This window comes from Eublepharis macularius, chromosome 2 (assembly GCF_028583425.1).
Source record: "Eublepharis macularius isolate TG4126 chromosome 2, MPM_Emac_v1.0, whole genome shotgun sequence".
Taxonomy (NCBI): Eukaryota; Metazoa; Chordata; class Lepidosauria; order Squamata; family Eublepharidae; genus Eublepharis; species Eublepharis macularius.
In genome coordinates, this window is record NC_072791.1 from 185918140 (window position 1) to 185936550 (window position 18411).

Genomic DNA, 18411 nt, shown 5'->3' on the forward strand with positions numbered 1-18411 from the left:
GGCTATGAGAGAATCCGTCCCCTCTGGAGAGATCTCCGCCGGCTTTATCATTTAAAACTACACTTCCTGGCTAACATTGCGTTTCCGGACATGTGAAGAATATGTGTCAGCATAGCTATTATGCTATATACACCTATAAACCATTTCACATGACCATTGATACATTGAGGGAAAAAATGGGAGTCTTGGGACACCTTAGAAACTAACACATTTTTATTGTAACATAAACATTCATGGACTATTGAATGACTACTTGGCATGCCCTAAGTGATTGCCGATTAGTGTCTCCTTGCTCAAGGGGAAATGATAAACTTTTCTAGTGAAGGCTAGGAGGTTACACAACCAAATGATCATGTGACACACAAGGAGAACAAAGTTGTATGAATGCAGCTCACCATTTCAGTGTTAAGAACTTGAAGGTTTACAAAAAAAAAAGATGTCTGTTTGCTTTGGCAAATTAGGATTTAAACAGTGACTTGGCTGCCGTAGACTTTGGACACTCATGTAAGGGAGACATAAAATGAGTCAGACTAACAAAACTCAGGGATCAGATTTAATTGTGAGCAATACTACAACATATTCAATTGGAGCAGGCTTGCTTACCTCACCAATGAAAGTACTATTTAAGATCTGGCAACCAGATGTTTCACTAGAGTAAGCAGCTGCGAGCAGGGCTTTTCCAGACCACATCAGCAGTGACTGCAAAAAACGGCAACAAAAGACATGGTTGTGTTCCCCTTTTTCTTTGCCTTGCTGTGGGAGAGAGCTCCTGGTTGGGGATTCAAGGATGGAGTTCTCCACAATTCGATTTGGTTAGGTAAGACAGAATTTTGCATGCGTACAATTCACCCTTGGCTACGGAAATAGCTGTTCTTTGTTATATCTCTACAAAAAATGACTGTGTATAAAGACAGCACCTTTAACTGAATGGGGAATAATTACATGGTTTGTCCTAATGTTCTTAATTTTACTTTTTTTAAAAAGGGGGGGAGGGGAGCTTTTTATTTATGTAAAAGAACAAATGTGAAATACAAGGAACAGAAAGTATACTATCTGAAAACCTGGACTGAATTGAAAGCTAGACCCCTAGAGATGGAAGCGCATAAGAACTTAAAAAGAAACAGCTGCACATGATACATGCCATTCTTTAGCTTACACATATATGAAATTCCTTGTATTAAAAAAGTTTGGAAAATATGCATTGTTTAAAAAAATGGTTGTACAATGTTTCAGAGCAGCTGAATTCGTCTTATGAGCTTGTACAATATCTTAGTCATTGTCTCTCTAGGCAGTCCCAAGCATGGCGGTGTATTTGGGGCTGCCACCCCCAAAACAGCAGGCCCGTAAGTTATCAGCTGGCCCCCTGCTGTGCAATTTCACTTACTCCCATATTATGATGCCTTAATGTACATTTACCCATCCCTGCCTGCAGCAGTCAGTGATAAGGATTTAGGCCCTGTATATTCCCTAAATTCTGAACTGGCATGTGGGTTAAGGATTTATGCACAGAAAGCTTTTGTTGTGTCCCCTACACAGTGTCACAGAAGGATATTCATTTGATTCATACTTCATTAACTGCTCCTTCAGGGGATGGGTATAAATAAAGTAAGATAGGTGTTTTTATTAATTTGTCTATAAGAAATATTTTCACCCTACCTTATGACCATAAAGTCTTCAGGGCAGTTTATGAAACAAAACCTTAAGAGAAGAGCACATTATAACAGTAGCATCCTAAGCAGAGTTGCGTCTTTCTAAGCCTATTGACTTCAATGGACTTAGAAGGGTATAACTCTGCTTAGGATTGTACTGTAATTGCTCTTGTAGCTTCCCAGGACAGAGACCCAAAGGTTGATGCCCTTTTGGTGATCCTTTGGCAGTGAAAAATAAGCCCTCTTTACCCTCCCCTGAAAGTTGTTTCCATTCCCAAGGGACTGGGTTTTCTTTCTCTGCAATATCTGATGATGTGTAGATGCAACCCAAATCTAAGAAGAAAAATATGGCCTCAAGGCTGGCTACCTGTTTGCCAAACAACATTTCCAGGGAGCCAGTATTATATCTGCATTAGCTATGCTCTCCGAATCTGGAATGCTATAATTTATTATTGGGGCACTTTAGGAACTTGATCCATATCCATGGTGCTCTAATAACTTCTGAAAATGGGATACTATGTTTATTGGCAATATAGCAGGGTCTGTTCCCATGGTAATGCTGCAGCTTCTGACCTGCTGGACCAGTAATGCTCCCAGGCAATTAACCACAATATTTAGCCAACTGTGTTAATATCCTTTGAAAAACCTTATCAAGCACTGTGGAACAGGAATATGGAGAACCAGTGTAGTATAGTGGGTAGAGTGTTGGATTAGGATATGATAAACCCAAGTTTGAATCCCCACTCTGCCATGGAAGTTTGCTGGGTACCTAGGGCCAATCACACTCTCTCTGCATAACTTGTCTCATAGGGTTGTCGTGAGGATAAAATGAAGGAGAAGACAATGATGTAAGCCACTTTGGGTCCCGTTTGGGGAGAAAGGTGGTGTATAAATGAAGTATGTAAATAAATAAGGAAAAATTGCTCCTATGCCTGTCCAATAACAAAACATTGATTAAGCTTCAAAGGAGAAAGTTCAGTTGGCTTGCTTTTGGATCTAAAACAAGGATTTGACGTTCCTGCTGTTAATGAATAACATCAAAACATAGTAAATGAACTTTCCCGCTATGTACACTACAGAAGGATTGGGAAAGATTACAAAAACTTTAGACAGCATGTCTCAGAGTTAATGTAGCCAATAACACCATCTCTGTTCCATCTCATGCTGACTGGCTGGCCTAGACTAAAAATAAATAATTGAATTGATGTGTAATAAGTTTATGAATGTACAGGGAAAAGGGGGATAAAAATATTTTTCATAAATGATTTAGCCAAATTCAGGCTTGGCTTAAGTCCTTCTATAACATTTAGATCCAGGAGAAGGTCAGAGACAGACAGACCAAAAGTAATACAACAAGCAAAAAAATTTCATCTGACTACCGTGTTAAACTATTAACCATTCCAAATGATAATGACCTACTATTATACTAAGCAAAGTTTGCTATGCTATGGAGCCATTCAGCTTAAGCTTCTCATCCACCAGCAAGAGCTACTTGTGTCAAAGGAACACACCTGAGGCTGGAGGAAGGCTTCTATCTTTTCTTGAACAGAGTAGAAGGAACAGGAACAAACTGGGATTTTAACACAGCCCTGGAGCAAACTGAGCCAAGTGGCACCTGCAATGAAGGCAACTCTGGAAGGACTATTTGGCTCAGTCTTGCGTAATCCAACACCTGTTGGTATTGTTGCTGTGGCACAAATCTATTGTGTCAGGGATGATAAGATCTGAATCAAGACCCTTATAGTATATGGCTGACAGCTGCCTAAGCGAGCTTTTCAAAATAGTGTATACACAGGACTACTCCAGATAAAACTTGGAGAGTACCTAGTCCAGAGCTCCCAACATTTTAAAAAATGTAATTACTGGGAGTACAGGACCCTAATTCTGATTGGGACTGTGGTATAAAGAAAGGAGTGAAATAGCCCCCATGCACCATTTTCCATTGTATAGTGGTCTCAGGGAGCTGTGGAAACAGGGCAAAAAGCTGCTTCGTGGGGCTGTTTTAGAATGGAAAAACAGAGCTGGGAGAAGGCTTAACCTTAACTACCATCTTCCTCAACCCTGCCACCCACTTCCACTTCCATTGCACAGCAGTCCCAATCCAAATTGGGAACCTGATAATTGCCGTTTTGAAAATACTTGGAGATCTGGAAAAAGAACTTCTAACCTCATTTCTAGCTTGGCCTTGAGCCTTCTTCAAAAGACCATAAAGTATGCAACATTATCCTCTTCGACCAACAAATGGTATAAAGCTTCTGAAATGATCAAGCATGGCATAAACTTGGGAAATGGCCTTCTTCCCTTGCAGGGTCAACAGAGCATTGCCTTTCCTGGGCACCATGCCACCCCTCCCTATTTATGGGCTGGTTTGAGACATACAAATCTGCATAGCAGAGCTCTGATCATTGCACCACCCACCCAGGAAAGCCACTTGAGAATGGGTTACTTTTATGGTTGCCAACCTCCAGGTGAGGCTGGTAGATCTCCCGAGATTGCAAACTGATTTTCTCCAGATCAGTTCCCTTGGAGAAAATGGCTACTTTGGAGGGTAAACTCAGTGGCATTATATCTTACCCTCCCCTCCCCAAACCCTGTCATCCCTAGGATCCACCCCCCAAATCTCCAGGAATTTGCCCAACTTAGAGTTGGCAACCCTAGTTACTTTGGAGTGAAGAAGTAGAAAGGGGAACCCTTCAGCCATTCTCTGCCCACCACTTTTCCACTCCAAACTGCAACCTTGGGCAGATTTTCTTTTTTAAAAAGATGTTGGGGATCTGTTTCACAATTTGCATGTTGTGTGTATTAAATTTGTTCGATAAGTAAATATTTTTTCTAGAAAGTAAATATATTTTCTAGAAATAAATAGGCTGAACCCCTTTGCTTAATTAGAATATTTTTATATGTTGACCACACACACATTGTCTCTTACACAAAAAGAAGCTTTTGACACACACTAACCTGGATGTATGAATTAGAGAAGTTTGGTTCATACTTTCTCTTCTGTATAGCATCAGGGACAGGAATAGCAACCAAATCTCAATAGAAGCTTGGAGAGGATGTTTGCTAGACCAGTCGTCATATGTTTCTGAGGTTCATATCTTTGATGTTCTAGATACAATCAAGTTTGAATTTCAATCATGAAAGGCTTACTCTCCAAGTATTAATCCTTTTTAATGCTTGTTCTACATGCAAGCATAAACATTCCTAAGCGGACAGATGGGCTTTGGATCTGCATGGAACATTTGAGAAGCGTTTCTTCCAAGACTCCCTGGGATAATGATTTCCTCAGAGCCAGCTATTTGAGGGGACATAATAGCATCCAGCTGGGACTTTCCTGCTCTATGGTGCCAGCAATAAAACCCCTCATTTCTTAAATGGAAGGGGGTGTGCGTGGATAAACATCTTTATAAATATGCCCTGAGTTTGCATACACACAGATGCGAATGACTCATGGCACAGCAAATAGTATCTATAATATGTATGCGCTTCTGGATAATAATTATATATATGAGTATATATTCATGAATGAAGGATACTTAATGAGATTCACAAAATGAAACTGGTTTACGAGCCACATATTCTAAGTGGTTCAAGTGTGGCCCTCCTAGCAATTCAAGAATACGAGTAGAAAGGACAATAAAGAAGTCCTAGTTTCTAATAAATATGCAAACTAGGACTTCTTTATTGTTTGCTTTAAAGAAGCAAAAATTTCCTTTCATATTTCCATTCTCAACTATTCTCTAGAAAGGGAAATATGAGAATATAGTCTCATTACAATATACAATGTCCCAAAATAAAAACTACCAGAAACCACAGATTTTACTTTTGTAGCAGGATGTGGAGATGGTGGCAGTTACAAAGTCTGAGGAAAGGATGTTGTAAAGTTTTATTTATTTATTTGTCTGTTTAGAGTCCATCTTTCCCACTAAGACAGCAGATTGCACAATATAATCAATGTTAGGTCATTGTCTAGGTGTTCTTCAGAAGGGGATTCTATATTTCTATACTCTTCACAAAATATTAAGATCAGGTTATATAAGACTGGGATTTTCCCCCAGGCATACTATGTTCACTTGGGATATACCTCAAAGTTATTCTTGGCTCTGCTTTTTATATTACTCTCTGGTGGAAAAAAGACATTCTGGGAAGAGGAAGAGCAGGCCTCACTTTGGCAAAATTCATACACAAAACAGGGCAAGAATTAGAATTTTACATCTTTTAAAAGTTAAGATCAAACTTGGTTTGATCTACGTCATCAGTTACCCTACCTGTGAAGTCACTAGTGAGAACTCAGACATTTTAATATTACACTATTTATAGTGCAATCTTCAGCAGAGTTATACCCTTTAAAGATCGTTGGCATCAGTGGACACGGAAGGGTGTAACTCTGCTTAGGATTGCACTGCTAGTCAGTTAGCAATGTGTGTGAAGCTCATGTGATTTTGGCCAAATGTAACCACACAACCCCTTCATTTTCAGCTGGTTTTGTTTCATCTCAGCCCAACCCATATATCAGCAGCATCACTGTTTTATACAAGTTGCTGATCAAATTATGTAATACACGTACAGCTTTTCATGGCAAATACCTTACAAATAACATACGGGGGTGGATACTACACCTATCTTGCTGCTCCACTGAGCAAAGTTTGAAGCCTTCTTCCAATCTAAGAGCCAAGCTACAAGAGACAAATTACATAAGGAGGAGAATGTGAAGGGAGTAGCAATGTTAGGTGGAAAGCTGAGTTTTAAAAGAGATCAGAAGGCTTTGTTAATTTCCCCTCTCTACTGAGCCAGAGAGATAATTGCTCAGAGGGTTTGTTAATTCCCTCTTTGCCTCCAGAAGGCTCTGTCAGTTTCACCTCCCCTTCTAAGAGAGGAGGAGGAAATAAACAAATCTTCTGAGCAGTCATCTTCCAGCTCTGTAGAGAGGGGAAATTGGCAAAGTCTTCCGATCTCTTTTAAAACTCCCAGCTAACATTGCGACTCCCTTCACGTGCTCCTCCTCATGTAATTTGTCTCTTGTAGCTTAGCTCTGAGGACACTTTCTCTAATCTAAGTAGCTCTTCTGTGGGAGGATTATTCATTTAAGAAGGCTCCTCGGAGGGTGGTTGGATTCATCCCAACATCTTTTGTGGGCCACAAATGCAAACAGCTTCAGTATTAAAGATTTTGAAGGACTTAAAGTTGCTTTGTGAGTTAGAAACTGTTTGTGTGGACATGGTCTGAGAGTCAGAAAAATGGGCTCTTGTGGAGGGAACGAGAAGGACCATGATAGTGTCATTGGGGAGGAAGAAGCAGCAGCGTTGGAAACTAGCAGAGATAAAAGAGAAATGAAGTGGGATAGAGAGGGAGTGTCAAGGTCTGGTTTGGCAACAAGAAAGTTTGGGGGCTCCTAGCCTTGGTTATTTTGTACAACCTGGTATATATACACATACACGAACACACGAAGCTGCCTTACACTGAATCAGCACTTTGGTCTGTCTAGATCAGTGTTGTCTATTCAGACTGACAGCAGCTCTCCAGGGTCTCAAGTAGAAGTCTTTCACATTCCCTGCTGCCTGGTCCTCTTAGGTGGAGGTGATGGGGATTGAACCTCAGACCTTCTGTGTATCAGGCAGATGCTCTACCACTGAGCCTCAGCCCCTCCCCAAATAGTAAATCAAAGCGAGTAACAGCGAGGATTCTCTCCATGTTGCTTTTATTGTTGCCATGAATGCAGAAACTTTTGCATTGGAAAGGGAGCTTCCACTCAAAAGTTTTCTGAGCACTTCTCTGCATCGGCCCCTCTCTGCTGCCTTTTCCCCAGCATTTTTTCCCTTCTGTTTTTTGAGGATTTTCAAATTAGTAATTGCTGTAGGCTATAGGGCTGTTTAGGGTTATAGCAATGACTGACTTGATTTACAAAAATCCTCTGCTTGCACAGCAAGGATAATGGGTATGACTGCAAGAAAATTGCTTCAGTGTGGGCAGAACCTTTGAAAATGTGTAGTTTTATGTTCAAGCCACATGATAATGTACTTATCATGCATTCTTACCAAGAAGACTGGAATAATAATAATAATAATTGTACTTATATACCACTCTTCTATACAGATGAGTGCCCCACTCAAAGCAGTGAATAAAGTCAGTGCTGGGGAGCTGGGGGTGAGAAGAGTGGCATACCCAAGACCACCAACTGAGCTCATGGCAGTAGTGGGATTCTAACCAGCAGAGTGCTGATTTGCATCCCAACCACTGAACTACTGGAAAAGAGAGGATTAGAACACAATGTCCTGTGGATGCTCCAAAAGGGGGGTGGGAATCCACTTTGGAAGCAGAAAAAACTCCTTGTGGAAGCAGCCAAAGATGATGTACAAAGGCAGAAGGATGTACTATCAAACTAATTTTTACAAGCCAGTAAAAGAAACTGACTTTTCTGATTACTCTCCGTAGATCTAGACCACCCACAGGAATGTTTCACAAAGACAAAGGCTGCCCAGTTTCTGTAGCAATTGCAAATAATATTCCAAAGTCGAGTCTAAGTAGCATAGTTTGTCTTCCATAAAATTTAGCAGAAATGGGGAGGGTGTATTTTAATAACTATGACAGCATAAGCTGTTTTTGAAAAAATAAGTTTTAAGTCCATTTGATGTTAATTTTATGAGATCTGTTTAATTGAATTTAGTGCCATTTTCCCTCTGTCTGGCCATTATTTTCCTGCCGTATCATTAGAGGGATTTTTGAGGGCTTTATTAGAAAATCAGTAATTTCTATAGCACTATTATGGTGTAACATTTTAATGCTTTCGTGCTGTAGCAGGTCTCAAATTAGGGGGTGTAGCATTTTTTAAAAAGCCCTCCAGTGGTGAGGTAGGGAAAAATGTTGAGGAAATGGTGCTTGGTGGAGTAAAGGGTGCCAGAGACTTGTGTGCAAATGTTCCTTTGCTAATGTGAATACTTCTGCATTCACACTGGCCATGAATGCATAACAGAGAATCCTTGCCTTGTGGTTGCAGCTAAAGAAAATGGCTAGTGTGTAAACTGTTTGTGCTTTACTCATGAACATACCAAACAAGATTAAGGGCCAAATGATGCAGGAGACTGGAGCTCCGTAACTGGAACTCCAGGCACGAAAGTTGGCCTTGGAAAAGGGATGCGTCATCAGGATCGGGGCTTTGGCACTGATGAAGGCAAGGCTGAGAAGGAAGCTTAGATCAAAGGATTGAGGGAAATTCTTTTTCTATTGGCCAAGGAAAATATAGAAGAGCAAATCCAAGAGGGGGTGGTCCCAAACAAAATGGAATGAAGATGAAGAACAGGACTACGTACAAAGAAGTTTAATGTTCTTGCTATCGAAACTCAAATATAAGGCACTCAATTGTAAGGCACAGTAAGCCAATGTCAACCGAGGAGTTGTGAAGAATTCCCAAACTCCCAGCTGGAGGTGGCAACAGGTTTGCCGGCTTGGAAATTAGGACCCGTTTCGCACAATGTGCTTTGTCATAAGCCACATATAAATCTAAAATAAACAAAAGAATACATCATTTGAAATAGCCAGTGTGCCAAACGGTCTTGCATGGTTACAAGGTCTCTTACTTCCAAAAACCAAAGTCACTTTAACCACACATACAAATTTCATTTAAACTGCCCTTGCTAGTGTATACAGCCATGCAGAAATCATAGCAAATGTTTTTACAAAGAGAAACACTCACCAATTATAATCTGCTATTGTTATTTTTCTCTTTTACATAGAAGCCACATGTAAATCTAAAATAAATGAAGGAATACATCATTCAAAATAACCAGTGTGCCAAATAGTGTTACATAGTTACAAAGTGTCTCATTTCCAAAAGCCAAAGTTACTTTAACCACACATGTGAATTATATTTAAACTGCCCTTGCTGGTATATACAGCCATGCAGAAATCATAACAAATGTTTTTACAGAGAGAGATGTTCACCAATTATTGTCTGCTATTGATGCTTTTCTCTTTTGCATAGGTACAAGGAATCCCCTTTCCCAAAAACAAAGTTACTTTAACAATACATGCAAATTACATTTAAACAGACCTTGCAAATACAAACATTACAGTAAAAAACTCACCAATTATGGTCTGCTACTGCTACTCTTCTCTTAGAAGCTTCTGTTCCCGAATGATTTTACTACACGGGGTGGAGTAGTGCTGACTACATCCACTATTTAACGTTATATTCATTATTACCCAGTGCCTTCAATTTAAAGGGGCCAGGCTATGATGTTACAAAAAAATAACTGTAAAATGCCAATTTGTTTTTATTAGCCCAGAAATGGAGAAAAATCCACCTCAAGGTTCAGCCCATGGGGTGCAAGGCTATTTAATCGGACAATCCACTGCGCTTCCAACTGTAGCAACATCCTGTGCGTGTTAACAGATTGTTTAGGGTCCACTGTCTGGAGCACAGAAAAAACAAATTCTCGTTCATGGGTATGGAATTGATCAAAATGCTGGCTTAGGGGTGCTTCCAAAGATTTGGTTCTGATTCGGGACATGTGTTCTTGGATTCACAGTTTAAGCTGTCTAGTGGTACTCCCTACGTAAAGTAACCCACATGAGCAACGTATAACATAAACAACCTGTGAAGTAACACATGTTGAAAAACTTTTGCTGTAAAGATTCTTACCTGTAATGGGATTAATTATATCTGTGAGATTAACTGAAAGGTCACATATGTTACAGTGACCACATTTAAAGTGTCCCACTGGCAAATTGCCAGATGTGGTTTTTTGTTTGAAGTCTGTATGTACCACTAAATCCTTAATGCTTTTCGTTTTTCTTAGCCCCACTAATGGTGGGGCGGCACACCCTGGAATGAATTTCAATATGTGCCAGTTTTTCCTGATGACTCTAATGATCTCGGGAGCCAAACTAGAAAACTCCATGGACCATGTAATTCTATCCTCATCATACCTAGTGGTTGGAGCCAACAAACTGTCCCTGGAAATCAAATAGGATTTTAATCTAGCTTTTCTGACCACTTCCTGTGGGTAACCTCGTTGTATAAATGCCCTCTCTACTCAAGAAGATTCCCTACTATACTCTTCAAAGGAGGTAGAATTACGTTTTCATCTTAAGAATTGGCCATATGGGATATTCTCGATAAGGCTTTTGGAATGATGAGAGGTGTAATGCAAATAAGCAAACCTATCGGTAGGCTTTCTGTAAGGTTTCACGCCTAACTTCCCTCCTATTCTTTTGTAAATGCATACATCCAAAAAATGGATTTCATCGGGGCTATAGTGCCAAGAAAACTTAATATTAACGTCCACTGAATTCATCCATGTGGCTAACCCCTCAGCATTACTGCCATCTCTCAAAATAATGGCCACATCATCAATGTACCTACCATAGTAGAGAATTTCCTCAAAAAAGGAATTTTGTTGTGGATTCAGAAAGAATTTATCCTCTAATATACGCTAATTGTGAAGCTGGTGCCGGGGCAAAAAATACATGACACACCATCTTTGGAGGAAAACAGGCCACAACTTTATTGATTACAGCCATTGGAGCATTGGTGCAGCATTGGGCAATGAATTCGTTACATTGAACAGCCCCCTGATGCATTCCCCAGCCCACCTGTCGGGCACCATGGGGTGGCAGGGGGTGTAGCACCCAACCATACATGACCACAACAGCCCTGCAATGGCCAGCCCAGGCATGTACCCTCTGTTCCCCCCAGATCCTTTAAGGGAACCTCAAAAAGTGGGGGTGAACCACCCAGACAGCACAGCTCCCCCCAGAGGATTCAGCCCAATGCCTCAAAACTGCTGCCAATTGGGACAAGCAACCCCAGCTGCAGCTGGCACCTGGGGAGGGAGGGAGATTGTCTGTCCACTTCCACTACATGAACTGGAATGGCATTATGGACCACAAGGGGCTACTGAAGAGGAGTCAGGCCCCTCCAACATTCCTCCTCCTCCTTAGCATACGCCACCCTCGTACCAGACAAGCAGCCCACCTTCTGCTCCAGCCTTGCCTCCCAGCTAGCCACAATTTTACCCACTGATGAGCCTGCAAGCCCTCTGTGCATGCAATTGCACTGGGAAAGCAGGGTTTATTTTGCAATTAAGAAGAGAGATCGGGGGGGGGGAACCCTGTACAATGGAGCAGTAAAGGGAAGTATATATGGTTAAACGTAAAAGTATCAGAGGTATAGGAAGCAATCCTATGCAAATCTACTCAGAAGTCCTAGGTAATTTAATGGGGCTTACTCCCAGAAAAGTCGCCTTGGGATTGCACTGATCGTTACTAAATTATCCATGCAGAATTTCTGCAGGCAAGATATAGAAATCTTAAGGATATAGTTGTTATAATTTTAAAGGTTGTGTTTTTCTTCTGTTTTTTGTTCCTTACTTAGTTGCTTTTCAGTTTTCTTTTCAGTACAAATAATTTGAGACCTGCAAAATTACTCAACTACAAAAAACATTTGGAACCAATCTGTATGCGTAATAACTCAGTGCTGTCAAATTAATATGAAACAGAACCAATTCCAAAGTACACCTGAGGGTAATTTGGGGTAAATGAAATAAAAGTCTCAAGTGGGGGCAAGTTCCCATAGGCAAACCATTTGTCACGCTGCATATTTGCCTTTTTTGACTTATTGTGGCTTAAAGCAGTTGAGAGGGAACTGTTTTTACCAGGGAAACAATACAGGAGAAGAATTAATCTTTCTCCTTCGCCAGCACCAGGATCTGGGCCTATGACTGATTTTTAGATCTAACATCTAGAATTCAAATCACAGGACTGCAGCATTAGGAATAGGTTAGCCTTCAGTTAGTTATTTAAACAAACAGGGCTGGGAAAAGAGAAAAGGGATTGTACTCTTGTAATTTGGCTTCTACTGAAATACTTCAAGGCCTCTTAGGAGCTTTCATTCTCAGATCAAATCTGAAATATCTTTAGACCTTTTTACTTATATTCCTGTTGGTCTTTCCCTCTGAAACACTTCTGCTACGTTTGTTTAATTCTGTTCAGCCAGGCATGTGGAATGGGCTTTTTAATGGCAGTTTCAATCTGTTCATCTCTCAGCTTTTTTGACTGATGATCAGTACCTCATACTGTTCCAGGACAAGTTTGATGGGCCATTCCTGACACCATGTAGAGTGCTGCAGGTAGCCAAATGACATCACTTCAGCAAGTGCTCCTGTTGTAAGAAAGTAACGTTTTAACCACAACCAAACCTCTACTTATAGTTGCTATTAAACAGCCTTTCTTTCCCCAACTTTCGTTATTGTTGACTGTTGCTTATTCCCTCCCACAGTTTCTAAATTCTTTCCCACAACTTGATCATAATTCATTCAAAGACTGTGCACTCTGCTATTTAGTAGTAGTATGCATGAATAGCTTGAGAAATGTGTGCCTTTATTTATTTAAAAGTTTTATATACTACCAGCCAGGAATTAACTCAGCATAAACAAGTATAATATCCACCAACTGATCTCAAAGTTTAAAGCAGTGGTAACTCAGTGGCTCATATTTGCAATTACCATCAAGCAAAAGTACGCCCTGTGCACCATCATATCAAACGCACTCACAAAATATTATAAGATACAACTAGTATGCAATATATAATTTTAATTCCAAGAGCAGCATGACATCATTTCTGTGGTTTCCTTAGTGGGGGGGGGGGAATCCATCACTCACCTGACTGGCGGGGAGGAAGACAGGGGCAGGAAGAGGCCTCCAGGGCATGCTTCCGGGGCGGCATGACAACATCACTCTCAGAGCCAAGCTACAAGTGACGCCTGACACAGGCTGGACATTTGTTAGCTTCCCTCAAGTTTTGATGGGAAATGTAGGCGTCCTGGTCTTGCAGCTGTAATGGAGAGTCAAGCTGTAAAACCAGGACGCCTACATTTCCCATCAAAACGAGGTAAGCTGACAAGTGTCCAACCTGTGTAAGGTGTCACTTGTAGCTTGGCTCTCAGAAGTGACATCATTATGCTTCACCGGGAGCACTCTTGCACTTCGCACAGGGCTGATTTGGGCCTCAAATGGGCCTAATCAGCCCTGTTTAGGGCCCAAATCAGCCCCAAGCCAAGCACATGAAGAAGAAGAAGATGAGTGCCGGGTCCCCCTACTCTCACAGGGAGGGTCAAGGGACCTGGCAACCCTATTCCCAGAAGTGATGTCACATTGTCACCTATGGCAATTTTAAAAAAAAATCTCCTCCTGGCCTACTGGAGTGCTAGTGAGCAAGGTCAGCTGGGAGAGGGACATCTCCCACCAGTCAGATGCATGACAACCATATAGGCTGCCCTTGTGTGTCTGGAGTGAAGGGAAGGGCTTTCCTCTCTGCCTTATTTCTGTCTCCTGAGCATGAGGTACAGCAGCTCAGGTGAGAGAGCCAGGTTGCCAAGGCCCTAGCTGTGGGGGCAGTAGTTTTACTCCCAAAATTATGATTAAAATATAAGCCGATTACACAAGGCAGAGGGGCAGTGGGAAAGGGATGAAACAATGGTCAGACAAAGGAAATCCAATTGCTAGGCAAATAGAAACAAGTTAACCCAATGCCTGAAACTAGGGATATTAAGTGCCAGGCAGGCAACTGAAGTGAAGCAGTCCCCACTACATAAATGACCCTGTCTCTCATGGCCACTCACCTCATTCCCAAGAGTGCTGACAGCAAGACAAGAGCCTTAGTAGATGACCTGAATTGCTAACCAGGATTGTATGACACTAGGTGGTTCTTAAACATAATGACCAGAACTTTATATTGTGCCCAGAAGCAAATAAGCAAGCAGTATTATTTTTTTAATAGAGCAGTGGAGATGTGTCGCTCATAATTTATAGTACCTGCCATCAGAGTCTGTCTATTACATTCTGAACCAACAAAAGGTTCTAAACAGTCTTCAAAGACCACCTCATGTTTAGTGCACTGCAGTCTAGATGTGGTTAGAACTTGGGTAATCGTGGCCAGATCCTGTCCATCCAGGAATGGCTGCATATGCTGCACTAGTCAGAGCTGAGTACAGATCGCTCTAGGTACAAAATAGATTATCCACAGTTGCAAAACATTGGTTGGTGTCCAGAAACTGCAAGCCAATGAAAATGACATGCATCCTTGAGAGAACTCACTTGAGGTTTTCAAATCACACGTAATTGAATCGAATGGGTTCCCCTTAAATCCAGAAGGTATTTTTTAGAATTTTAAATGATTTTATATACAGACGTTTTTTTAATTTAGAATTTGCAGTGATTAAAGATATTTGTGAATGTTAAAAAGGCAGCCTCAATGTACAGTTCCCATTGGGGATTTATGATTCAGTCCATCAGTGTGCCTTTATGTCTTTAAAAGAAATATGTGGGGAGGGAAGAAGAGTTGAATTGGGACAACAGTGCTAAGAAACAATGGGGGCTAATTCCTTTGCCGCTGCACTGTTTCCTCGGTTAAAGCTCCTCACCCATCTGCCTAGGCAACTAGTAACTTTGGGTGGAGAGGGCATAGTTTTGATCTCCTCTCTACCCGAGACTGATTTTTAAGGTGAAATCTAATGTGAGGAATGTGATTATGGATCACTATGTTTAGCCTTAGTGCTCTAACTATACTATCATTTGTTTAAAATATTTAAAGATCAGACAGATAGGTAGACAGACAGCTATCAGGTTTATCTCTATTTAACTGCATTGACTTTGAAGCTTCAAGTGTCCTTGCTTAGAACATTCACTGGCCCCGGTGATTTAATTCATTCGCATAATGTTTTCTGCTGCCAGGAGAAATCCCACTTCCTATTTCCTTGGATAATGCCACTGTCTTTTTTATCCAAATCAAGAACATCTTGGAAACAATGTTAGCCAAGTTGGAAGAACGTAACATGGAAAAGCACAACATCCTCACTCATCTGCCAAAAGTAGTTTTCAACACAATGTTGTTTAATCCTCATGGAGCTGTAGGAAGGGGATATTGATATTATGCAAGGTATCTTTGTTATTAATATCACTCAGTGATGGAAATGAAATTTGCAAGGTTCTTCGTCAAGTAAAAACATTACTCAAAACTAAGCTCTCATTATTACTTAAACACCAACAGTGCTATTCTAAGCAAACTTCTAGGTCCACTGAACTAAATGTGCTTAGAAAAGTATAAATTTGCACTGCAAATGTCCAAAATTCCTAGTTCTTCAGTTTAGGATGCAGTTCTATGTAATTATTTGAGAATGACCCTCTGACTTCAGTGGGACTTTCTTCCAAGATCTGCTGCTATCTAACAGTTATAACTATTCCCTAAAGCATTCAGATACGTGACAGTGTATTGAATGCCTAACAAAAGATCTCCCTGTGCACATTTTATTGCCAATTAATTTTTGTTTCTGTTTGAGCTTTTGTGATGATTTTCTAGCCTACAATCAATGGGATGCCCTATTCCGCAGATTCCATCTGGTTTAAAGACTCGCAGTCTCAAATCTTTAGGACTGATTCTGTAGGTACCATGAAAGGTAGGGATGTCACAGATGTAGAATCTTTGTAGACAAAACACCAAATAAATCCTGCTATTCCTTTGCCTGTTCTCTCTTCCTGACTTAGGAAATATCTGTACCATGCGCAAAATCTTCAAACAGAGGAAAGGAATAGGTATTAGCTCAGTGAGAGGGTGCTGAGTGGGAAACGTGGAGCGCAGCATGAAATGCAACTGCAACCCTTTGGGATCCATAGAATCAACACTTAATGAAGGGGATAAAGTGGGAACTTCAGCTTAAGTAATAGGAAAACAGCTATATGATGACGGAACAACCAGGTGGGAGGAGTGAGAAAGAATAACCAAACCGAGGAACTCTATGTAACTAGTGAAGTGCCATTTTATATTTTCACTACAGAGCTCAAAGGCCATGTTTGAAATACATTAGAATCTGCTTTTAACTTTGTTGCTTTTCTTCCAAAATATTTGGGAACTAAAAGTTTTTATGAGGGTGCTGGTAGAACTATCTGTTAAAAATCCATACTGCTTCCTAAAACTATAGTTCCTGAAGTTTATTCATTCCCAGGGTTCACTAAAAGTGATTTATTTCTGACATTTATGGAACAAAAAGAAGCGTACACAAGATTTCCAGTAGGTATCAGGCTGCTATTGTACCATCTATTTGCACTATTGGGACTGTTGGATAAACCCAGATATATTCCAGTGGAGCATGAGTGCTTCTTGAAGTGTCATACCTTAGGACTGCTGGAAGATGGAAAAATGGCATAAAGATGAAGGCTGAGGCACCTTCTCTGGGCACACCACAATCCTCACCCTAACTGGGCACCATCCATGCACAAATTGAGAGGAATTTGCAGTTACATCATATGTGTGTGTTATATCTGTGAGCCAAGCTACAAGTGACGTATTACACTTGCCTGGCAAGTGAATGGACTCACGTGTATTCCTCCTTGTTCGCTTGCCATTCACTTGCTCTCCACTTGATCAAGTAGAGAGCAAGTGAATGGCAAGTGAACAGGGAGGAATACACGTGAGTTCATTCACTTGCCAGGCAAGTGTAATTCGTCACTTGTAGCTTGGATCTGTGTTAGTGGCGATCCAGTCCAAACCTGTGTATCTTGTAATATGTGAAGAGGGAGCTTCAACAAGTTTGCTGCATCATGTGCCTTCCCATCATACTCTAATCATCTGAAATCGGCATCAAATTATTCTATATTTGTAATGTTGACCCTAAGGGCAATTCTTGATGCTGCAGTAGCACAGTGGTTAAGTGGTTCGGCTGCAAATCAGCACTTTACTGGTTCAGATCCCACTACTGCCATGAGCTCAGTAGGTGTCCTTGGTTAAGCCACTCCTCTCAGCCCCAGCTCCCCAGCTGTATTGTGGGGATAGCAATAACACTAATTTGTTCACTGTTCTGGGTGAGGCACTAATCTATCTAGAAAAACGGTATATACGCATTGTTGTTGTTGTTGTTGTTGTTGTTGTTGTTGTTAAAGGTTTTTCTGATTGTCTAAAGAGCACGAGCAGTGTTCACCCACAGACGCTCACAACAGGTTCACATGAACATGGATTACCAGATTTATGCCTAGTCTACAGAGTGCTACTGCTTTTTGTGTAATATTTTGAAGAATTCAGCAACAGCATGAAAGACCCTTGGAATGGATATATCTTTTAAAGACATTTCAAAGGCACAAAACCATTGTCTGAATGCTTGTGTTCACACTTGACCAAGAAACCAATAGCTACTATTCCAGGGAAAAGGTTGGTGGTAATAACAGCCAAAAAAAATGCAACTGTTAATTGTTTTGCATTCACAGAGCGAGCAGCTGGCGTATATCACAGAGAAGGAAGAAGTGGAAAATACCAGCTGACCTATGCAGAGGCAAAAGCAGTGTGTGAATATGAAGGAGGGCATCTAGCAACATATCAGCAGTTGGAAGCAGCAAGAAAAATAGGTATGAAAGTACAATATATGGAATCAGTTGGGAATTTTCCAGTGCAAACAGCGCAGCAGTGGGGGGAAAGCAGTGCAACAGAAGGCTGTGCCCTTTAATTGTCACACCACAGTTTTTGGGCACTGTAGATCTCTCAAACACTGAGCTTTGTTTTCTGTTCATTCATCTGTTCTCCATTTGTTCAAAATCCATCCCTGCCAATGATGCTGTGCATTTGGAAAATTTACTTCTCAGCAGTAAGGATAAAAATCCAGGAATGAAATTATTCTAATTTTATGGATTTAAAGTACTGTCGTGTTAATGCTTATGGAAACAAGGCTGCGAAGCTAACAGTAGGATCTGAGCCCAGTGGCACCTTAGAGGCCACCAAGAT

The 18411-nt window shown here is 40.9% G+C and overlaps 1 protein-coding gene across 1 annotated transcript in view; it reads left to right on the forward strand.

Annotated features, from left to right (window-relative positions):
- Positions 1-492: 492 nt before the first annotated feature.
- TNFAIP6 (TNF alpha induced protein 6) overlaps positions 493-18411 on the forward strand; it is a 30987-nt gene continuing 13068 nt past the window's right edge. The window contains exons 1-2 of the mRNA XM_054971678.1: positions 493-817; positions 17901-18038. Coding sequence (XP_054827653.1) covers positions 724-817; positions 17901-18038 — 232 coding nt within the window. The 5' untranslated portion in view covers positions 493-723. The remainder of the gene's footprint in view (positions 818-17900; positions 18039-18411) is intronic.